The sequence below is a fragment of the Triticum dicoccoides genome, chromosome 6A, assembly GCF_002162155.2.
Source record: "Triticum dicoccoides isolate Atlit2015 ecotype Zavitan chromosome 6A, WEW_v2.0, whole genome shotgun sequence".
Taxonomy (NCBI): Eukaryota; Viridiplantae; Streptophyta; class Magnoliopsida; order Poales; family Poaceae; genus Triticum; species Triticum dicoccoides.
In genome coordinates this window covers 542,049,873-542,074,825 of record NC_041390.1, presented here as the reverse complement: position 1 = coordinate 542,074,825, position 24,953 = coordinate 542,049,873, and the positions used below count along the sequence as shown (strand labels likewise).

The 24,953-nt window shown below is 45.9% G+C and overlaps 2 protein-coding genes across 2 annotated transcripts in view; both read right to left on the bottom strand.

Moving 5' to 3' along the window:
* The window catches only part of LOC119315965 (mitochondrial metalloendopeptidase OMA1-like), a 4,463-nt gene extending 2,224 nt beyond the window's left edge, over window positions 1-2,239 (bottom strand). The window contains exons 1-3 of the mRNA XM_037590389.1: window positions 1,727-2,239; window positions 1,570-1,641; window positions 1,227-1,375 (exon numbers count right to left, since the gene is read on the bottom strand). Coding sequence (XP_037446286.1) covers window positions 1,227-1,375; window positions 1,570-1,641; window positions 1,727-2,239 — 734 coding nt within the window. The remainder of the gene's footprint in view (window positions 1-1,226; window positions 1,376-1,569; window positions 1,642-1,726) is intronic.
* Window positions 2,240-17,552: 15,313 nt separating this feature from the next.
* On the bottom strand, window positions 17,553-18,414 carry LOC119317786. The gene has a single exon (XM_037592284.1). It carries the CDS (start codon window positions 18,294-18,296, stop codon window positions 17,898-17,900), a length of 399 nt encoding a protein of 132 aa, XP_037448181.1. The 5' UTR covers window positions 18,297-18,414; the 3' UTR covers window positions 17,553-17,897.
* Window positions 18,415-24,953: the final 6,539 nt, after the last annotated feature.

The following is a 24,953-nucleotide window of genomic DNA, read 5'->3' as shown; positions in this document are numbered from 1 at the left end:
AAAATCCATCCTACCATCCGGTGGTAGTTACCCCACATGTCTCATATACTAGCATGTGGTACTATATATACTATTTTATTATTTTAAATATGTTCATATACTATATCTAAGATATTTCAAAACAAGTTACATGAAAAAATTGCACATGAGCCCATAGTTTTTGTTATATTTGTGAAATACGTACATATGTGGACGTAAAAAAGAGCATACTCAAAAAATGATACGTACTACCTAAAAATTTGTATATATACTACCTAATCATTATTATATACTACATACTACACGTACATACTCTCGATTTCGACAGATACTATATACAACATACAAAACGCAAGTGGTGATAACTACCACTGCTTGTAGAAACATTTGTCCTATATATATATATATATATAGACACACACACACCTAACCCAATTCACAAAAAAAGCTAGAACATCTTATACTCCCTCCGTCCCAAATTAGTTGTCATATATTTGTCTAGATACGGATATATCTACACATCCGTATTTAGACAAATCTAAGACAAGTAATTTGAAACGGTAGTAATATTTGTGAACGGAGGGAGTAGATAAGAGCTAGACATAGCCTATCCTTTGAGCAATTATAGCACTTAAAGAACAGAAAATCACTACTTGTCCTAGGCCAATTACTTGACACTAGATGTATCACTCTCCTTGAGGAATTAATGCATCAAGGGTCAAATTAAAATCTAGTACCATTTTTATAACATTTGCAGCTTATCACACATGCAGAATGTGGATCACCGAGAACAACGTAAAATGCAGAATTGATGAATACATGAGTGCGGCGAATCTGCACCCAGGCTCAGCTGCACCCCCGCTCACGGAAAAAATCAAAACAAACACAAAACAAATTCAAAAAATTCCAAATTTTTTGTGTGTGATAGATAATTAGATGCGTGAGGTTCGCTGAAAAATTTAACTCGTTTGGACATTTGAGCAAGTCTGTGCAAAAAAGACGAAATCAGGGTCTGTAAAAAAGTTTACTGTCCATGAGCTGTTTTGATCCGATTTGTCTTTTTTGCCGAGACCTACTCAGATATCCAAATGAATTAAAATTTGAAGCGGGCCTCACACATCAAATTATCTACCACACAAAAAAAATTGGATTTTTTGAATTTTTCTAGTATTTGTTTTGAATTTTTTTCTGACCGGGAGCAGCTGAGCCCGGGCTCCAGGATGAATTATCGTGAATACATGTCTTACTTTCGTGAGAAGGGCAGCGTGAATAGTAATTTCGATACACCCCTCATGAAGTCTGGACTGTCCCGCCCCATGACAAGTCGTTGCACAGCATAAGAACACAAGCTCTTGGTGATCGCCTCGGCCGAGTGCCTCGCAATAATGTGTCCAACCTGCCCAAAAAATCACTGGTTTCAGTTTGATGGGTTCACTGTAAACTGTAAACTCGCACAAGATTACATAGTATGCAGAGGCCGGGTTTGGTTTGCCCTAAGTGCGGCTGTATGGATGATTGAATTGGATTGATATAAAAAAAATCCTTTGTCGAAAAATATAAATAAATAAATCAGTAAGATCTTGTTACCACCTCATGCCCTAGCACAGCGGCGATCTCGGCGTCAGTTCTGAAGTAGTCGAGCAATCCAGTGTAGACCAAGATCTTGCCTCGTCATCGCCTGCTTCCCGTAGTTCCTGGCCATGAACCTGTCATTCAGCAGCTCCCCGGCTGGATCGACGGGCGCAACTCCAAGGGTGCGTCGGGCGGCGCGGACGATCTCCGAGGTGATGCGCCTGACGCGCACGCTCTCGTAGTGTTCCGCGGGTAGGATCATGCCGGCTTTCTCCTTCTTGAGATCGTCGAACGCGCGCCCGCCGAGCCACCGCTCGATCCGGGGAGAGAGGAACACAAGGTGGGTGCGGTTGGTGTACGGCACGGTCTCGAGGTTGTGGTAGTACGCGGCGATCGCCGCGGCGCCAGGGGCGAGAACCCGCGCGGCCAACTTCCGCCAGTCGAGGTACCACGGCTCCCCGCCGCGGCCTCGGGTGAAGTGGATGAGCTCCGGGCGCCGCGGCCCTTCGCTTAAGAGTCCATGGCTTGGGGTAGTGGCCGAGCGCGAGACCGCCGGCAAGCGCCGCCGGTAGGCGCGGTAGGACCTAGTGGCCGTGCGCAGCGGCGGCTGTGGTGGTCGGACCCCCGGCTTGCAGCGCACGAGGAGCCGGAAGATGGCGGAGCCCGATTTCTTCAAAATTTGGTTCATGTTCGTTTTGTTTCCCTCGTTGACGCTGGATTGATCGGAGAAGGGAGGTAGTAGCTAGCTAGCGGCGCCGGTGCGCGATAGGGGGCGTATCTGCCGCTCGCCGTCGCCGGGCGCTTACGTTCTTTTTTTTTTTGAGCGGGCGATTGGGCTTTATAGCCTTGTCGATCAAGCCTGCGATGGTTCCTATGCGAGTTTCCGTTTTCAAAAAATAAATCCTATGCGAGTTTCCGTTTTCAAAAAAAATATGCCGAATGTTCAAAACAGGTTCCTATTTTCAAAAATTGTTCACAAATCACAATAACGTTCACGTTTTCAAAAAGTGTTCAAAACTAAAAAAATCGTGTGTTAGAAAAAATCTTTGGAAATTTCAAAAAATGTTCACGTTTTAATTTTTTGTTCAAAATTATAAAAAAGTTATGTTTCCTTTATTTTGCTCACAATTAAGAAAATGTGTTTCAAAAAAAGGTTCACGGTTTCAAAATATGTTGACAATTTAAAAAAATATTACATATCAATTTGGCAGTCTTTTGGGAATGCCTCCGAGAATACTCGTTAAGCTTGAAGAAAGTACACTCCACTATTGCACTCACTAACAATAAACAATCACCCTTGAGCACATTGTTGAAACATTCAACTATGTTGCTCGTCATGTCGACGTATCTCAAACCTCCTTAATCATGACTGCGTGCCCACTTGTGTTTCTCGTCCAAATTCCTTTTTGAGAATTCTTTCCCCCCTTCGTTCAGGTCTAGGTACAGTTTTCCATAGCGAGATCAGAATGCATCGGTGGTGAAGGTAACACAAAGATGGATTAGATCTTGGCTGAACTCCTTGCTCATACATGTCTGGTAAAAGTTTACCACGAAATGTCGCATGCACCATTGGTGGTGAAGCTTTGAAAGACCTGAAATAACAATGTCTATTGTCTTGAGGCCATGGAGCGGGTCCGGTATGATGCATCCCTCCCTATCCACATTCACCTTGCTACCATTATTATGCCCCTGTATTTGTCGGTCAAGAAAGTGTCCTCTATAGAAAAAATCGGCCAACAATACTTAAATGCCCCGATGCATTGCTCATAACTCCAGAAGGCACGGTGGAACACTCCAATATCGTCCTGGACCAACATATCTGGGTTCCTATGTGTAATCGCTCTAAACAACCTTGGGAGGTCAATGTATTCTTCTTCATAATCCGTAATGTTTGCATTGGCCTTCCAGGTCTTTCCATACTTGAATTCATATCCATAATGTTTTTTCACCGTTCGCATGAGAAACTCCACCTTGACGGTTGGATCACATGCTATTTCTTTCATCAATTTGTACTTGAGATATTCAGACATGAGTTGGCGGTGCCCCTTACAGCGGCCTGATTCCGACGGCGGTGGGCACTTGTGAGTGACTACACAACTTTGTAACACCCTTTGCCCAGTTTTGTCAATTCTTCTTACGCGGACCTTCCATGGGCTTCCTTCTTTGTTACATTTCACGATGTAGCGCACTTTTTAGTCGGAGTGGCCACCAATATATGGCCTATGGTTCCTAATGGCATAGTCGCTCAACCGCACCTTGAACTCCTCCAAGCACACAAACTTCACACATTTCTTCAAATTAGCATTCTCGTCCTAGTTCTTCGCCCTTGGTTCGGAGCAGGGTGTCGGCTCAATCTCCATCATTCTCATCCCACTATCAACCATGGCCTTATGGGCAAGGCTAAGACCACGAAACAAGGGAGTTTATTTTTCCTTACCCGTCAACTCGAATAAGATTTAGTTTTCTTTCTCCATGAATCCATCCTCGTCCAATTCTTCCTCTGACCCTTGTCATCTGAGTGATACCCATTCGTACACCTAAAGGGAGCTCACGATCCATGTCCTGCTGCGCGACAAGGACATCCAAATCACCGATATCATTATAATGAACCTCTTCCTCTGCAACAAAATCATCACTAACAACATCAGCATCATCTTGAATTACTATGGCAGCAACATTCACCTCGACTTCATTTGCTTGGCTACCTTGTGGCTGGCTAGAAGCATTAGGGGCATACACCGCAACTCCATTTGCTTGGCTAGTTGGCGGTTTGGCTAGAAGCAGTGGAGGCATGTTACGTCTCCGTCGTATCTACTTTTCCAAACACTTTTGCCCTTGTTTTGGACTCTAACTTTCATGATTTGAATGGAACTAACCCGGACTGACGCTGTTTTCAGCAAAATTGCCATGATGTTGTTTTATGTGCAGAAAACAAAAGTTCTCGGAATGACATGAAACTCCATGGAACATCTAGTTAAAAATAATAAAAAATCCTTGCCAAAGATGAAGACCAGGGGGCCCACACCCTGTCCACGAGGGTGGGGGGCGCCCCCCCCTAGGGCGCGCCCCCCTACCTCGTGAGCCCCCTGGAGCTCCTCCGACGCCAACTCCAACTCTATATATTTGCTTTCGGGGGAAAAAATCAAGGAGAAGAAATCATCGCGTTTTACGATACGGAGCCGCCGCCAAGCCCTAAAACCTCTTGGGAGGGCTGATCTGGAGTCCGTTCGGGGCTCCGGAGAGGGGGATTCGTCGCCGTCGTCATCATCAACCATCATCCATCATCAATTTCATGATGCTCACCGTCGTGCATGAGTAATTCCATCGTAGACTTGCTGGACGGTGATCGGTTGGATGAGATCTATCATGTAATCGAGTTAGTTTTGTTAGGGTTTAATCCCTAGTATCCACTATGTTCTGAGATTGATGTTGCTATGACTTTGCTATGCTTAATGCTTGTCACTAGGGCCCGAGTGCCATGATTTCAGATCTGAACCTATTATGTTTTCATGAATGTATGTGTGTTCTTGATCCTATCTTGCACGTCTATAGTCACCTACTATGTGTTATGATCCGGCAACCCTGAAGTGACAATAATCGGGACCACTCCCGATGATGACCATAGTTTGAGGAGTTCATGTATTCACTATGTGCTAATGCTTTGTTCCGGTACTCTATTAAAAGGAGGCCTTAATATCCCTTAGTTTCCATTAGGACCCCGCTGCCACGGAAGGGTAGGACAAAAGATGTCATGCAAGTTCTTTTCCATAAGCACGTATGACTATATTCGGAATACATGCCTACATTACATTGATGAATTGGAGCTAGTTCTGTGTCACCCTATGTTATGACTGTTACATGATGAACCGCATCCGGCATAACTATCCATCACCGATCCAATGCCTACGAGCTTTCCATCTACTGGTTTTCGCTTATTTACTTTCCCGTTGTTACTATTACAATCACTACAAAACACCAAAAATATTGCTTTTGCTTTTGTTACCCTTTTATTACCGTTGCCACTACTATCATATTACTTTGCTACTAAATACTTTGCTGCAGATATTAAGTTATCTAGGTGTGGTTGAATTGACAACTCAGCTGCTAATACTTGAGAATATTCTTTGGCTCCCCTTGTGTCGAATCAATAAATTTGGGTTGAATACTCTACCCTCGAAAGCTGTTGTGATCCCCTACACTTGTGGGTTATCAAGACTAATTTCTGGCGCCATTGCCGGGGAGCATAGCTCTATTCTTTGAGTCACTTGGGATTTATATCTGCTGGACACTATGAAGAACTTGAAATACACTAAGACAACAATTTATCCCTCAACTACGAGGAGAGGTAACGAACTGCCATCTAGCTCTGCACTTAATTCAACTTCTGTTTTGAGTAAGCTTGCGACACCTAAACCTGCTTCTGCTATTCGTTCTGATATGTCGCAATGTTATTGATGATGCCACTTCTGCTATGCATGATACTTATGATGAAACTACTTCTATGCTTGATACTACTGTGCCCCTTAGTGAATTTCTTGATGAACAAATTGCTAGGGCTAGAGAGAAAGAAATTATTGATACTGATTATAATGATGAAAGTGATGATGAAGATAGGCATGTTATTCCTGAGGGTTATGTTTTTGATATTGAATCTTCTGCAACTATTTTAGCTTGCAAAGATAGATATGAACTCAAGAGGTTATTAGCTGATTGGAATAAGCAATCTCTTAAAGATAGAATGAAACCTGACCCTACTTTTGCTACTTCACCTATCTGTGTTGCCGATAAGGATTATGAATTCTCTATTGATCCTGATATAATTACTTTGGTTGAATCTAATCCTTTTCATGGCTATGAATCTGAAATTGTTGTGGCACATCTTACTAAATTAAATGATATAGCCACCCTGTTCACTAATGATGAGAGATCTTGCTACTTTTATATCCTTAAAATATTTCCGTTCTCATTAAAGGGTGATGCTAAGATATGATTTAATTCTCTTGATCCTGGTTGTGTGCGTAGTCCCCAGGATATGATTTATTACTTCTCTGCTAAATATTTCCCTGCTCATAAGAAACAAGCTGCCTTAAAGAAAATATACAACTTTGTGCAAATTGAAGAAGAGAGTCTCCCACAAGCTTGGGGGAGGCTTCTCAAGTTACTTAATGCTTTGCCTGATCATCCTCTTAAGAAAAATGAAATATTGGATATCTTTTATAATGGACTAACCGATGCTTCCGGAGATTACCTGGATAGTTGTGATGGTTCTCTTTTCAGGGAAAGAACACCGGGTGAAGCTGAAATTCTATTGAATAATATGTTGACAAATGAAAATAATTGGGCACCTCCTAAGCCAGCCCCTGAACCAATTATTGATCCTATTCCTAAACCAACTCTGAAGAAGAGAGGTGTTCTATTTCTCAGTCCCGAAGATATGTAAGAGGCAAAGAAATCTATAAAAGAAAAAGGTATTAAAGCTGAAGATGTTAAGAATTTACCTCCTATTTAAGAAATACATGATCTTAATTTACCGCCTGTTGAAGAAACATATGATCTTGATCCATTACCTATTGAAGAACCTCCTGGTCTTGATAACCCGACACAGGTAGTAAAGGTAAATTCTCTCTATAGATTTGATGAAGGTGATATTCCTCACTATAAGTCTGCTAGACAATGCTCTGATGAGTTCGATAATTTTATTGTCAAACAAGAAAATTTCAATGCTTATTTTGGTAGACAATTGAAATATGATTTCGATATGATTAAACACTTGGGTGATTATATGACTAATATTAGAGGTGAACTTAAACTTGTTAGAAAACATGCTTCTATGGTTACCACTCAAGTAGAACAAGTACTTAAAGCTCAAAATAGTTTGCTCACTGAAATGAATAGTAAGAAAAATGATTATGCTGTTAGAGTGGCTACTAGAACTGGTAGAATGACTCAGGAACCTTTGTATCCTGAAGGTCACCCTAAGAGAATTGAGCAAGATTCTCAGAGAAATAATATTGATGTACCTAGTTCTTCTAAAAGGAAGAAAAAGAAAAATGATAGGACTTTACAAACTTCTAGTGAACCTATGCTGAACCACCTGAGAATCCAAATGATATCTCTATGTCTGATGCTGAAACACAATCCGGTAATGAACATGAACCTAGTGAAAATGTTAATGATTATGTTCATGATGATGCTCAACCTAGTAATGATAATGATGTAGAAATTGAACCTGCTGTTGATCTTGATAACCCACAACCAAAGAATCAACGTTATGATAAGAGAGACTTTGTTGCTAGGAAACATGGTAAAAAAAGAGAACCATGGGTTCAGAAACCCATGCCTTTTCCTCCCAAACCATCCAAGAAAAAGGATGATGAGGTTTTTAACGCTTTGCTGAAATGATTAGACCTATCTTTTTGCGTATGCGATTAACTGATATGCTCAAATGAATCCTTATGCTAAGTATATGAAAAATATTGTTACAAAGAAAAGAAAGATACCGGAAGCTGAAATTTCCACCATGCTTGCTAATTACACTTTTAAGGGTGGAATACCAAAGAAACTTGGAGATCCAGGAGTACCTACTATACCATGCTCCATTAAAAGAAACTATGTTAAAACTGCTTTATGTGATCTTGGAGCCGGTGTTAGTGTTATGCCTCTCTCTTTATATCGTAGACTTGATTTGAATAAGTTGACACCTACTGAAATATCTTTGCAAATGGCTGATAAATCAACTGCTATACCTGTCGGTATTTGTGAGGATGTGCCTGTTGTGGTTGCAAACGTTACTATTTTAACGGACTTTATTATTCTTGATATTCCCGAGGACGATAGTATGTCTATTATTCTTGGAAGACCCTTTTTGAATACTGCAGGGGCTGTTATTGATTGCAACAAAGGTAATGTCACTTTTCATGTTAATGGTAATGAGCATACGGTACACTTTCCGAGGAAACAACCTCAAGTTCATAGTATCAACTCTATTGGAAAAATTCCATCGATTATATTTGGAGGTTTTAAATTTCCTCTTCCTACTGTCAAGAAGAAATATGATATACTTATTTTTGGGGATGTGCATATCCCCGTTGAGGTAACATAGTGTTATTCGAAATTTCTCCGGTTTCATGTTATTCGGAATGAGTTTATTAACAAGACCTGATCAACCTTGTTAGTGGATTCCTTTTGATGAGCATGAGACGAATGAAACTAGAAGGCACAACCTTCTGTACCCTCTTTATACTTTCTGTTATTCAGATGAAATAAAGTAAAAATAGTATTTTTTCTGTCTGTTTCCTGATTTATCCGTGCAATATTAAAATACCCTAAAAATAAAAGTCATCCAAATGCCATGCCAATTTAATATGATTTTTTGGGATTATCTGAGGATTTATGGTACTGAAAGCACCGCGGGGGGAGCTGCCACCTGGCCACGAGGGTGGAGGGCGCGCCCCCTGCCTCGTGGGCCCATGGTGGCCCTCCTCCACTTATTCCTGCACCCATCCTCTTCTTCTTCCTCCCACAAACACGAATATCCAACTCAAGCACGAGTTCTAGCTCACTTTGCTGTGATTTTCGATCTCCTTGCTCAAAGCACCTATCACAAAACTGCTTGCAAAGATTGTTCCTTGGTATGTGACTCCTCCATTGGTCCAATTAGTTTTTGTTCTAGTGCTTTATTCTTTGCAAATTTGTGTTGCATAGGTGACCATGTCCTTGAGCTTGCATGTCAAATTTATATGGTTCCAAGTAGTTCTAATGCATGATATATCCTCTAGGCACTTATAGGAGTAGTTGCTATCAATTTTGTTGAGCTTTGTTCATTTTTGTTTGAAGTTACTAAAAATTTCAGAAATTTTTCAGAGGAAGCAATATGCTTAGGAAAATGTTCCAAGGTGGTTCTTCAAGGAAGCAAGGCCCCAGGCTTGCAATGCGTGATGCTGATGAGGAGCCCCCAAGGGATGCTCCAGTGCGGCCTTGTGAATGACCTTCAGAAAATTTTATGGATCGAGCGGGAATCAAAGAGGAATTTAACGCATATTTGCGTAACGCCGATCTTGTGGACTTTGAGGCAGACAAATGCCCACAGTAACATCAACTCACTAGCTCATTTGTGAGGAGGTTTGAATTTTTATCTTCGCGTAATTCTCCTACTGTCATGTTTGATCTTTATGACAAATCTTATACCATAGACTTAGAGGATTTTACTTCTGCTTGCAAACTTTCACAATGAGATAGTGTTAGTGACCCCCGTAAATCTGAATTTAGAGACTTTCTTGCTGGTATAACCGTAGGGGAATCTAGAGATATAACACAAACTACCATAGGGAGCATTCACTTTCCTGCTATACATTATTTTGCTCTCTTCATAGATAGGTACATAAATGCTAAGGATGAAGCATGTCACATGTGTGTCCCTGACCTCAGCATTCTCAGGAGCACTGTGTTAGGAGACCAATCTTATCATATGGGAGCCATTGTAGCACATAAGTTGCATCATAATAGATATAATGGAGATTTCTTTGGAGGAATTTATACAACCCGCTTAGCTAATTTTCTTGTGGTGGACGTTCACGAGGGTGATATGGAGTTGCCTCCTGCTTATTTAGATTTTAATTCTATGACCTCCCACCAATTTGTCGAGAGGAATGAATCACCTCTCTTATATCGACTAATCTTTGACAAACGGCGTGTTGTCCGTATTACTCTCCCTGCTCCTGCCTTCTTTCATTTTTAGACAAAAGGAAGATATGTTATTACCAGAGAGGAGGCAGATGAGTACGAGAGGAGAGGCAGCCCGACGCCACGTTGCAGCTTAGGCGGCGATAGTCGCTGCATCTCAGTACGACCCCAGCTACACCTACGGGTATCCGCCAGGCCATCCCAACCAACTTAGGCCAAAAACCTAAGCTTGAGGGAGTACGTATTTCTCACCGACATTATATTTATGTTCACACACTCATTGCTAGATGTCGGTGCTCATACTCTTTCACTGTAATATCCATGCTAGTTTATTTTCTTTTTCCTGCTTTCTTCTTGTGTGTTTGTTAAACCTTAAGAAAAACCAAAAAAATTAGTAGTAGTTCACTTTTCTTGCTGTAGTAGTAATATTTAAAAAGAAAACCCAAAAAAATATTTCCCGTTCTTCTTTTGCTTGTTGAGAGCTTTCCCGTGTAAATAGTTTTTATTTCTTTTCTTTTCTTTGGGGGTCGATAGGAGAAGACCATGATTAAATTGTTGAAGTGGCTCTTATATGCATTATTGTTGATTTAACCAAGAACCCATATTGCCTTGTCTTCTCCTATTTATTGAATGCTCGCAGATTCCAGTTTAGTCCAATGCACGTGCACTCTTATTATTATTCACATCGTTCGTTCGTGCCAGTGAAAGGCAATTATGATGATATATGATGGACTGGCTGAGATGAGAAAAGCTGGTATGAGCTCGACCTCTCTTGTTTTTGTAAATATGATGAGTTCATCGTTCTTGATTCAGCTTATTATGAGTACACATGTTTGCAATGACAATTAGAGATCATAATTGCTCGTGCCATGCTTGATTAGCTATGAGTTATAATGGTTTACCTTGCGTGCCAACATGCTATCGAAATGGTTGTGATGTGGTATGATGGGTTGGTATCCTCCTTTGAATGATTTAAGTGACTTGACTTGGCACATGTTCACGCATGTAATTGAAACAAATCAACATAGCCTTCATGATATTTATGTTCATGGTGGATTATATCCTACTCATGCTTGCATCCAATGTCTATTAATTTTAATGCATGTTCATGACTGTTGTCGCTCTCTAGTTGGTCGCTCCCCAGTCTTTTGCTAGTCTTCACTTGTACTAAGCGGGAATACTGCTTCTGCATCCAATCCCTTAAACCCCAAAGTTATTCCATATGAGTCCACTATACCTTCCTATATGCGGTATTTACCTGCCGTTCCAAGTAAATTTGTATGTGCCAAACTCTAAACCTTCAAATAAACATTCTGTTTTGTATGCTCGAATAGCTCATGTATCAACTAGGGCTGCCCTTATCTTCCATGTTAGGCGGGTTATTCTCAAGAGGAGTGGACTCCACTCCTCACTCACGAGAAAATGGCTGGTCACCGGGATGCCCAGTCCCATGCTTTCTGCAAACTAAATTGAAATAATTACAAACAAAACTCCCCCTGGGACTGTTGCTAGTTGGAGACACTCGTTGTTTCGAGCAAGTCATGGATCGATGCTTGTTGGTGGAGGGGGAGTATAAACTTTACCATTCTGTTTGGGAACCGCCTATAATGTGTGTAGCATGGAAGATATCGCCATGTCTTGGTTGTTATGTTGATAATGAAAGTATACCGCTCAAAATATTATTTATCTCTATTTCAAAATCGAGCTCTAGCACCTCTACAAATCCCTGCTTCCCTCTGCGAAGGGTCTATCTATTTACTTTTATGTTGAGTCATCACCCTCTTATTAAAAGCACTAGTTGGAGAGCACAGCTGTCATTAGCATTCATTACTATTAATTTATATTGGATATGACTATGATTGGATCTCTTTTACCATGAATTATAATGTCTAGTCAGTCCTTGATCTTTAAAGGTGCTCTGCATTTATATTTTGCGGTCTCAGAAAGGGCTAGCGAGATACCATCTTGTTATATCATATTATGACTGTTTTGAGAAAGTGTTGTCATCCGAGATTTATTATTATCGCTCGCTAGCTGATTATGCTATTGATATGAGTAATCATGAGACCTGAGAATTATTGCAAATGTAGTTAGTTATAATCTTTGCTGAAAAGTTGAATTCTGGCTTTACATATTTACAACAACAAGAGAAAACAGATTTTGTAAAAGTTTTTCTTTATCACTTTCAGTTTGTCAACTGAATTGCTTGAGGACAAGCAAAGGTTTAAGCTTGGGGGAGTTGATACGTCTCTGTCGTATCTACTTTTCCAAACACTTTTGCCCTTGTTTTGGACTCTAACTTGCATGATTTGAATGGAACTAACCCGGACTGACGTTGTTTTCAGCAGAATTGCTATGATGTTGTTTTATGTGCAGAAAACAAAAGTTCTCGAAATGACCTGAAACTCCACGGAACATCTAGTTAAAAATAATAAAAAAATCCTTGCCAAAGATGAAGACCAGGGGGCCCACACCCTGTCCACGAGGGTGGGGGCGCCCCCCCTAGGGCGCGCCCCCTACCTCGTGAGCCCCCTGGAGCTCCTTCGACGCCAACTCCAACTCTATATATTTCCTTTCCGGGAAAAAATCAAGGAGAAGAAATCATCGCGTTTTACGATACGGAGCCGCTGCCAAGCCCTAAAACCTCTCGGGAGGGCTGATCTGGAGTCCGTTCGGGGCTCCGGAGAGGGGGATTCGTCGCCGTCGTCATCATCAACCATCCTCCATCACCAATTTCATGATGCTCACCGCCGTGCGTGAGTAATTCCATCGTAGGTTTGCTGGACGGTGATGGGTTTGATGAGATCTATCATGTAATCGAGTTAGTTTTGTTAGGGTTTGATCCCTAGTATCCACTATGTGCTGAGATTGATGTTGCTATGACTTTGCTATGCTTAATGCTTGTCACTAGGGCCTGAGTGCCATGATTTCAGATATGAACCTATTATGTTTTCATGAATATGTGTGTGTTCTTGATCCTATCTTGCAAGTCTATAGTCACCTACTATGTGTTATGATCCGGCAACCCCGAAGTGACAATAATCGGGACCACTCCCGATGATGACCATAGTTTGAGGAGTTCATGTATTCACTATGTGCTAATGCTTTGTTCCGGTACTCTATTAAAAGGAGGCCTTAATATCCCTTAGTTTCCATTAGGACCCAGCTGCCACGGGAGGGTAAGACAAAATATGTCATGCAAGTTCTTTTCCATAAGCACGTATGACTATATTCGGAATACATGCCTACATTACATTGATGAATTGGAGCTAGTTCTGTGTCACCCTATGTTATGACTGTTACATGATGAACCGCATCCGGCATAATTATCCATCACCGATCCAATACCTACGAGCTTTCCATCTACTGGTTTACACTTATTTACTTTCCCGTTGTTACTGTTACAATCACTACAAAACACCAAAAATATTGCTTTTGCTTTTGTTACACTTTTATTATCGTTACCACTACTATCATACTACTTTGCTACTAAATACTTTGCTGCAGATATTAAGTTATCCAGGTGTGGTTGAATTGACAACTCAGCTGCTAATACTTGAGAATATTCTTTGGCCCCCTTGTGTCGAATCAATAAATTTGGGTTGAATACTCTATCCTCGAAAGCTGTTGCGATCCCCTACACTTGTGGGTTATCAAGGCACACACCTCGACCCTGTCCACAACACGTGGCACACTTCTACTCTTGCTCATATCATGAATTGGGGAGGAGGCATACTGTTCAAGTCGATTTCAAGCCGAGGACCTTCAACCTTGGTGAGAAACAATTCAAGTGACATGTCTTCTGATTTCGCAAGTTTGTCCTTGTATACCTTCTAATGCAAATCCGAGGTGATAGACATACTCTTCAATCGAGATTTTGATCTCACTCCAACATCATACCTTCTTATTAGTTTAACTTCATTATTGGGTCCATCCACTTCAACACATATCTCACTTTCTCACAAACCTCCTCATAACTAGGGCATGTATCGAAAACAATGGCTTCCTCACCATTGTCCGCATTGCTACTCAAGAATGCATCCTTGTACAAATAATGAACATTAACGAGTCTCTCCATCTAAATATAATATAAATAAATTAAGGCATCAATGACAAGTCTAGTGTATTGTATGGATCATTCATTACTATGCATTATATCCAAAGAACAAAACAACTACACTAGTCCATGGCTAAATTAAAACATAAATGATGACATTGGTTAGCACTAACCATAACTCTACTTCTTGCTACCAACCACAAGAATATACCACTACACATCATAAATCACAAAAGACCCTACCGCCCATCATATCCGTTGATTTAACACAAAATGAGTAGAGCTAGGGTTTGCTCCCAAGTAAACAATGCCATCAACTGAGATGATTCACACGAGCCAAACTATGAGGGATGAGAAAGTCCACAGGAAATGACGAGGACATCAATACCATAGTTACACCCACAGCCTCTGCTACTATACATACTGGACCAATTGCTAGAGCTAGCGAATGCCAATTAAATTATCAGATACTCCACTTCCGTTTCTTGAGAATAATTTTAATGTTCATGAGAATATGATGCTGCCTAAAATAATACATTTGTGTTGATTACTAATGAAGGGCCTAGCATGGACAAGAGGGGTGAACACCGGCGCAGGATCAAGCATGAAGATGAAGGCGCACGCGAAAGGAACCAGAACAACGTTTCTAATGGAGTTTTCAGCACTTTGAAGCCCCCATGATGACCCACAAGGACATGGACGAAATATACAAAATGTCATTTCGTAAATTTCGTCCATAGCTTATTATTGGTGTCATGTCACCTTAGTTCTGACCAGGTCCATGTAATTTCAAAATAATACTTCATAGGCTGGTTTTAGAGTCCGTATTGTAGGAAAAACGACTCAGGAGGTGTTTTGGTCCCACCTTGCCATGGCAGGACGAAATCTCCTCCTTTTTCTCCTATAAATATAGGCCTTAAGGCACCGTTTACACTTGGATTTTGTTTAGATTAAATGTTGCCATATCTGAAACTCGCATCCTTCTTTTGTGTTCAACGACCAGACAAGACGCCATAGAACCCCACTTGATTAATAAAGTTTCCCTCTTATACTTGTTCTTGTTTGCTTGCAGGAAATAGACCCTCGTCAGGTTGATCATGCTCCGGCATGATTATTAACCTCTCAGAGTTGGTTTAGCGATTACTAAGGCGTGACATCTTCGCACGTTCGTAGTCTGATCGCCAATCTACTCCACTGGAAACGATAGCTACTTCTCATCGTAACATCGGGACACATTTGCAACATTTGCCTCTTATCATGAAATGACCCTGATTCACCAAACTGATGGCACCTAATGAACAGAGATTTGAGAGGGATTTGAATGAGGGAGGGAGAGGGAGGGCAGCAGCTCGGGAAAGGTGATGTGGGTGAATGGGTCGATGGCCCACCCAAGCCCCCACTCACTTACCCCTCAAAAGGGCATATCGCTATCGAGCCTTGCGTTAGGCTATAATGGGCTACCGTTGTAACCCTATCACTTAGCCACGTCAGTGAGCACGTTGACCTAGTTCCTACCGCCATTGACTACAACGACACGTTGTGGTACCCTACCGCCAGGTATGACAGCGGTAGCGAAGAGGTCAGATCTAAAAAAGAAATCCAAACGGGTTCAAATTGTGCTAAACTTGGCACTTAAGGTCAGAACTCAGAACAGTGATTTTGCATTTGGGTTCCTCCACCTTATAATTGACACAAACAAAGAAAGTTCTGTCTTGCTGCCTCTAATAGAAATGCATACATCCAAACAACAACCAAACACATAGCAGATTCATGTGCTTTTAATTTGTGTGGAATTCATCCTGAAATTTTCTTTTATTATAGAATGACACAAAACTTTTTTCTTTTATTATAGTGACACAAACTTTCATTTACTTTGGACCTCGTTGCTTGAGCTCTGCACAGGAACAAGAACATAGAGATAAATAAGATGTGTCTAAAACCGTGCGGATGCAATTCCACCGGAAAATAGCAGTTCAGAAATGTTGGGAGAGACAGAAGAGCACACCAAATATCTGAACACCAGGAACATATGACAGAGAACACGTACTCCCATCCAATAACTGTCAGCTTCACCAGATTTCAGCAAACCTTTAAACTTTGAACAATCGCAAGCACATGCTTCTGCGTGATGGATAGGAATATTGGCTCAAAACTGGTCCACTGAACAGTCTATGCGAAGCACACGCTTCTGCGTGGTGGAGTACAAATAAACAGTGGAAATCAAGTAGCACCCAACAATCTTCTCCATTGGGTGATTCTAATGCTATTCTCCAAAAGATTAGAGAAGCGGGCATAAACAAAAATGCTGAACTTGACGATTCCCTCTCCCCTGATTTCCATCCGGATGTTGCCACCTCAAGCCCGTAACATTCGTTCGATATGATTTAAGACTGTAGGCGTAGTATAAATCAAAGATAGTTCTCCAAAAGATAAAAGACAAGTGAGCACAAATTCTTACCACACTTTTCAATTAGAAGGGCGAGAGATTTCAGGTTACAGGACAGAGAACACATCAATGATCAAAAGATGCTCGTAAGGCCCAGGATTTAGATACTTCCCTTTTTTGAACTGCAGGATTTAGATACTTGAGGGGGCAGCGGCAAATTGTTTGAAGCGGACAGCAACAACATGAAAGCAGATAAGATATCACAAACACTCATTGATCAAATTTCGTCAGGAGAATTGCTGTTGTTCAAACTTAAAGCATCAGCAATTCAAAATTCAGATGGAAAGTTGCAAACATGGAAATAATAAAGCACTGCAAACATCAAGCAACATAACGAATCAAAAGAAGGCATGCATTCCACAACAATCAGCCCACACAAATCAATAGCTAAAATGGAAGTTACAGGAACATGGAAGAACAGAAGATGAATCAAGTTTTCTGAAGCTGCTTGCCTGCTTCAACACTCAAATCCCATACTATAACTAAAGGCTGACCCAGGTTATGAATAAAAACTAGCATCATATGTTCTTCATGACCAGAACCAGAGTATTATACCTTCTTTTTTGTTTCCCTTCCCAAACGGTACTGTAAATTACAAGTCTCTTCCACTATAGAATTAGAATCACCCAATAAAAAGCAGGCATTCTTCCATCTTGTGACATAAATCAACTCACATTCCAGACCCAAACCAATTTACATTCCAGAGACTCCATACCTTTCACAACCAGGGCAACTAAACACGCACTATTCCAGTTCCTACCAAGGCAAAGCATCTGGGGGCCTGAACTTAATTTGGCAAGCATGTGACAAGAGAAATCAACAAACATCCATGAGGAACAAGTTAATGAAAAGTATGATTCCAGCATGGCTATCCAAATTTATGGTTCTGAGACACATTCGCAAGAACGTTTTGCAGGAACAGTGTTCATGATGATCTTTATCGCATAAAGACCTATTTTACTCGAACTAGATCTGAAGCAGGTAAGTGATAACAGAACGCTAGCGAAATCCGGATCGCGATCTCAAACATCCACACTACAAAGGAAGAAGAACACGGAACGCATGCATCACAGGTTTGTATCTAGGAACATAAACGCGGGAGAAGACGGAGCAACGGCACCGTCGGCCTGCCGGGGCCGGGACGCGACGGGGAGGAGGGGATCAGTCGTCGCGCTTCTTGAGCTTGTCGACGCGCTGCTGGAGGTGGTCGAGCTTGACGACGAGGGAGGTGACGGAGAAGAGGATCCAGTAGAGGAGCAGCGCGGCGGCGATGAGGAGGGCGTTGCGCTGGGACTTCATGATGGACTTCTGGTGGCGGAGGTGCTCGGAGGGGGTGCAGGCGTGCTCGTCGTCGCAGGTGGGCCGCATCTCGTACTTCCAGTAGATGTCCATGAGCAGGAAGAGGCAGAAGGGCACCACCGACATCATGGGCTTGAGCGCGCTCCGCACCACGGAGATCATCCCGCGCCGGAGCGCGTCGAGGCCCGGGAGGGTCAGCAGCAGCAGCATGATGGCCTCCGCGCCCGCCGCGTACCCCAGCACCACCCACTCCAGCGCCATCGCGGCCGGATCTCGCGCCTTCCGATTCGCCGGAGATCGCTTTGCTTGGGAGAGGGGATTTGGGAGGGGGGTGGGGAAAACTCTGGTGGGCGTGCGTGCGTGTGCGCCGGGGGATTTCGGCTTTAGCGAGGGGAGCGGGGAGGGGGTCGATCTGGGCGGGGGCTTTTGGGTGGAATGGGTCTATGGCAGTGCGGGTTGGGGAGGAGGTTGGGTTGGAGCGGCTCTTGTAGACGCGGTGCAGGCGGGCGCCTCAGATTTAGACGGACGACACGTTCGAGGGGCTCGATGGCTGAGTCAGTACGGGGCGGGTGGAGACGAGAACCTTCGTGCCGACCACGGAAATCGCCGTGGACGGCTCTGATCGAACTGCGGTCAAGTGACGAAAGGGAGATTCGTACACGGACGACACGAAGCAAAGTATGGGGTTTGCTTCGCTGTTAAGGTTGGGTCTCGCATGTCAGAGAAATATAAAATGGTTGGGAATTGGGATCGCGGAGCGAGTTTCATCGCAGGTTTTCTTAGGAGACAAATACATTTAAGGTCACTAAAATTGTCAATGAACTTTGAAATACGTTTTGTGACCGTCATCATATATACGATAGGACGTGAAAATACAATCACTGTTGTGCGTATGCGGTGTGTACAGGCTCTTTGACCATGTGTTGACCGACCGTTCTGGACAGGTGGCGAACCACGGAGCTGCTGCTGTGGAAATATGCCAAAAGCGCCTCGGGCATCATCGAATCCCCGCTCATCCCTCCTCCACTCACGTCGCCTCTTCGTCCTCAATTCGAGGAAGGGGGCGGGCTGCATAGGCGACGCCGCCCCGGCGATCATCGGCGGTAGAGACGAGGAGAAGGGATTGTTGAATATATGGTTTGTGCATGTATATTGTATAGTCCGACCCACCTCCTAGTCATTGTATAGTTGAGGTTGTGGCCCACCTTGTACTCCATATATACGTGCGCTATGCACCGATCAATACATCGAGTAGCATTGCCAGAATATTCGTTTTCAACATGGTATCATACCTACGATCCTAACCCTAACTACTGCCGCCGCCGCCGCGATCTCATCGCCGCCGCCGCCGCCCCCTGTGTGCCACCGCCTCGCGCTTCCGCCCGCACCCCGCAACGCCGCCACCCGCCGCGCCGCCTCCCGCTACTCGTCGCGCCGCTTTCCCACGCGTCGCCGCACTCCCCTCTCGGCCATGGACTCCCCCGGTTCCTCCGGTACCACCCGCAGCCGCCGCACCAATCCCTTCGAAGGCCCCGATCCCGTCGTCATCCGCGATCTCAACATCCTCGCTCGGGTTCCCGTCGTCCTCGATCACCTCACCTCCACCTACTATGCCTGGAAGACGTACTTCTCCCTTGTGTTTCGTGAGTACAATCTCCGGGATCACATTGATGGCTCCGTGGACTCCCGCTTCATGGAGGACGATGAGGAGTGGACGTCCATCGACGCCACTCTCATCCGCTGGTTCTACACCACCATCTCGAAGGACCTCTTCCACACGGTGGTCTCGCCGATGATGACGCTCACGCCGTTTGGACTAAACTCAATGGCCTCTTCACCGACAACGCGCTCCAACGCAAGGTTTTATTGCACGGCGAGTTTTTTGGGTGCCAGCAACTTGACTCGTCGGTGGACGATTATTGCATGCGCCTCAAGAAGCTTGTCGACGAGCTCCGTGACCTCGACGAGAAGGTCTCCGATGAGCTTCTCCTCAGCACTCTCATCGCCGGCCTGAACAAAGACTTCGGGAACGCCGCCTCCAACATCTCTCTCATCACCAACCCGACCTTCCCCAAGATCATCGCGTACCTGAAGCTGGAGGAGAGGAGGATGCGGATGTCGCGCACCCGGGCCACCCATATGGCTCTCATCGCCGGGACCCGCGGCGGTGCACCGCCCACCGCTCCGGCTCCCCCGCTGCGGCCCGCCCAGGGGCCCCTCCACGCGCAGCCGCCGCCCGGGTTCCCCTATCCCGCGCCATCGCAGGCCCCTCCGCCGCCCCCCGCCGAGCAGCAGCAGCGCCGGGGCGGGCGTCGCGACCGAGGGGGCCGCAAGCAGTAGCAGCAGCTGCCGGCTGCCCATGGCGGGGCGCCGCGCCAGCCGCAGCACCCGCTCCCGCCGGCGCCCTTGCAGGCCGGCCAGAACCCCTGGACAGGGGTGGTTCACGCATACTCCATGCCCATACCGCGCGCCCCCGTCCCCGGTGTCTTTGGCGCCCGCCCGGCCCCTCACCGGGCTCTGTACGCAGCCCCTCAGGTGTATCCGCCGGGGCCGCTCTACGGCCCCTCGGCGGCCTATGGCCTGCCTTCGGCCGGTGGGTTCGCGGCGCCGCCGCCACAGCCTCTGTCGTCGGCCCCGGCCCTCCCGCCGGTGCCCTGGGACCCCGCGCTGTTAGCGGCCCTCCACACCGCCCCCACATCACAGCAGTACACTGGCGGTGGTGACTGGTACATGGACACCGGAGCCACGACTCACATGGCCGCCAACCCCGGTAACCTTCTTACCGCTCACCCTGTTCACACTGTTGCTCGCATTACCGTGGGCGGGTTCTTCCATGCCCATCACTCATGTCGGCCATGCTGCTTTTCCTTCTAACTCCCTTCCATTATATCTTTCTAACGTACTTGTTTCACCTGACATCATTAAAAAACTAGTTTCCGTTTGTTCTCTTACACGTGAAAATCCTGTCACCGTTGAATTTGACCTGTTTGGCTTTTCTGTTAAGGATGCCCGTACCCGGATGGTGCTCCACCGATGTGACAGCCCCGACGAGCTCTACCCGGTCCACTCATCCACATCCTCCGTCGCTGCACCCATGGTGCTTTCCACTGGAGTGGACCTTTGGCACGCTCGTCTCAGTCATCCCAACACTGCCACCCTTCGTCATATTCTTCGCAGTTTTTCATTCACGTGTAATAAGATCGACGATCACACTTGTCATGCTTATCGTCTCGGCAAACATGCTCATTTACCCTTTAGCACTTCCTGGCATGTTGCTTCATACCCATTTGAGTTGATTCATAGTGATGTTTGGACCTCTCCTGTTGCTAGTAACACGGGCTATCTTTATTATCTTGTTATTCTTGATGATTTTTCGCACTATGTGTGGACCTTCCCGTTGCGGCGAAAGTCGGATTCTGTTGCCACTCTCACCGCTTTCTACTTCTATGTCGCCACGCAGTTTGGTCGCCACATTCATGCGTTGCAAACAGACAAGGAAAGGAGTTCGATAATCTTGCGATCCGCGACCTTCTCGCCACACACGGCACGATCTTTCGTCTCACTTGCCCGTACACTTCACAACAAAATGGCCGCGCTGAGCGCGTGCTTCGCACTCTTAATGACTGCGTTCGCACCCTCCTCTTTCACGCCAACGTGCCACCACGTTTCTGGCCTGATGCGCTCGCCACCGCATCACTACTCCTCAACATCCGTCCCTGTCGCACTCGCGGGAACTTTGCTCCTCATCATCTTTTGTTCGACACGCCACCCTCCTACACCGAGCTCCGCATCTTTGGTTGCTTGTACTATCCTAGCATCGCTTCCACTACTCCTCATAAGCTCGCACCACGGTCCGTGGCCTGCATTTTTCTTGGCTATCCCCCCAACACCAAAGGCTACCGCTGCTATGATCCTATCTCCCATCGGGTCATCACTTACCGACACGTTTACTTTGATGAGATGGTTTTTCCGTTTCAGCAGGTACCTTCGGATGTTGCGGCCTTGCCCGCTCCCGGCAACGGCCACTCGAGTGCCTCTCTCGGGCCGCCTCCTGGCTTTGAGGGTGCCCTCCGTGCCCCGAGTCGAGTTCCTCCCCGGCTGGCTTCCTTAGGGGCTGCACCCCTCCCAGCGCATGTGATGCCCCTCACGCCGCCATCGGCGCGGGCCTCCTCGGCGCCCCCCGCGCCCTCGCCTGCTGCCTCGCCCGCGGCCTCATCCACGGCATCAGCGGCGGCGGGCTCTTCTTCGTCATCGCCTGTCGCCCCGGACTCGCTGCCCGCCCGATGACTCGCTCTCGGGATGGTACCTTACGCCCGAGTACGCGGTACACCAGTGATGAGTATCTTCTCGCCGCTTCCATCTTCGAGCCGTCCCCTCTCCCATCGTCAGCTCGAGCCGCCCTTCGGGACCCTCATTGGCTCGCTGCGATGCAGGAAGAGTTCGATGCACTCCAACGGAACCGCACCTGGCAGCTTGTCCCTCAACCGCCTCGTGCCAACATCATCACGGGCAAGTGGGTCTTTCGGCATAAGACTCGTCCAGACAGGACTCTCGAGCACTACAAAGCTTGCTGGGTGGTTCGAGGCTTTCGGCAACGTGCGGGCGTGGACTTCACCGACACTTTTGCTCCGGCTGTTAAACCGGGCACGATCCGTATCGTGCTTCAGCTGGCCGTCTCCCGAGCTTGGCCTGTGCATCAGTTGGACGTCTCCAACGCCTTCTTGCACGGCCACCTCGCCGAGCAGGTGTTCTGTGAACAGCCCACCGGCTTCGTCGACGCCACACAGCCGGATCATGTGTGCTTGCTCTCCCATTCACTTTACGGGTTGAAGCAGGCACCTCGGGCCTGGCACCAGCGCATCGCTGCCTTCCTGCAGACGCTCGGATTTACATCGACCCGCTCCGACGCGTCCCTCTTTGTGCACCATCACGGGGTTGACACAGCCTACTTGTTGCTCTACGTCGACGACATCATCCTGACGGCATCCACTATCGCGCTTCTCCAGCGGCTTACTGCTCGTCTTCGCGATGAGTTTGCCCTGAAGGACTTGGGGCCCCTCCACTACTTCCTCGGCATTGAGGTGGTTCGACGTCCAGATGGGTTCTTTCTGCACCAGCAGCGTTACGCCCATGAGCTTCTCGATCGTGCCGACATGCTTAACTGCAAGCCTGCTCCCACGCCTGTTGACACCAAGGCCAAGGTTTCAGCTCTGGAGGGCTCTCCCGCATCCGACGCGGCCTTCTATCGCTCCATTGTGGGTGCCTTGCAGTACCTCACTCTGACGCGCCCCGACTTGCAGTATGCCGTTCAGCAGGTCTGCCTTCACATGCATGCTCCGCGTGACTCTCACTGGACCTTGGTGAAGCGTATCCTCCGTTACATACGCGGCACCCCGTCCATGGGACTTACACCGACGGCCTTCGCCTCCACCGACCTCGTCGCCTACTCTGATGCGGACTGGGCTGGCTACCCGGACACACGGCGCTCCACTTCGGGGTACTGTGTCTACCTTGGGCCGTCCCTGATCTCTTGGTCTTCCAAGCGACAGCCCATAGTCTCTCGCTCGAGTGCCGAGGCAGAGTATCGGGCAGTGGCTAACGCCGTTGCCGAATGCTCTTGGCTTCGTCAGCTGCTCCAGGAGTTGCTTTGTGATGTTCACAAGGCCACACTCGTCTACTGCGACAACGTCTCCACCGTGTACCTCTCCGCCAACCCGGTCCACCATCGACGAACGAAGCACATTGAGCTCGACATACACTTTGTTCATGAGCAGGTGGATCTTGGGCACATCCGGGTCCTCCACGTTCCGACGGCGCAACACTTTGCCGATGTTATGACAAAAGGACTGCCTACTTCTGTTTTCGAGGAGTTCAGGTCCAGTCTTTGCGTCTCTGGCGACGCTTCAACTGCGGGGGAGTGTTGAATATATGGTTTGTGCATGTATATTGTATAGTCCGGCCCACCTCCTAGTCATTGTATAGTTTAGGTTGTGGCCCACCTTGTACTCCATATATATGTGCGCTATGCACCGATCAATACATCGAGTAGCATTGCCAAAATATTCGTTTCCAATAGGGATGATTTCTTTCATAGTTGCAGAGGCGCCACTGCAGTGCGTGTTCTTCCCCTGGCAAGCGGCGACGGCGGCGATGGCCCCTGTTCGTCGTGAAGAACGGGCACCACCCGTGTACAGTAAGTCTCACTTTTTGAAAAATATGAGCTTTTTGATGTGTTTTGATGTTGAAAGCCCCTCCTTTTAGGGCCGCATTGTCATACTCGATGTGTTGTAGTTGCTAGTTTCGACGGATTGTTCTAGGGTTTTGGCATAAGATTTGGGGGTACGGGAATTGGGGCTTAAGATTTTAGGTGCTTAAATAAAATGATGCTCCAATCGATTCTGATGCATGATGTATCTGTATTGCTGTATCAGGCCGTTGAAGCACCAATTTCTCTGTGGAAATCAAGCATGGTGGATTTTTTGTTGGGCATGACAGGAACCGTGCTTATGTTAATGGCAGTGCCATTTGCTATGATCATCTGGATAAGGTCACTTGGTCACCAATTCTCATCGAAAACCTAGTTGAGGAAATTGGTTATGAGGCTCAAGGTATTCTACTGTGTCTCCATCCTTACACTCAACACTAATGGTCTTAGATAAATTAGTGATGATGAGCACACGGATAGAATGATGTTCTTTGTTGATATTGGGCCCCACTCTTCAGTATTTATCTGGATCATGATGAAAACTTCCAGCCAAATCTGAACGAGGATGATGTTGTGAACTATCCAACAACAAATTTGCCTCCAGTCTTCAGCCCTCCAAGGCGAGTGCCCAACAACAGTGTACACAATGAAGAAGTTCATGCGAAAACATAGCATGCAGATGCAGAGACAGAGGTAGGGGCACCTATTCCTCT

Bases quoted from the DNA above. Each gene is read 5' to 3' on its own strand.
- LOC119317786 (XM_037592284.1), bottom strand. From the start codon at position 18,296: ATGGCGCTGGAGTGGGTGGTGCTGGGGTACGCGGCGGGCGCGGAGGCC.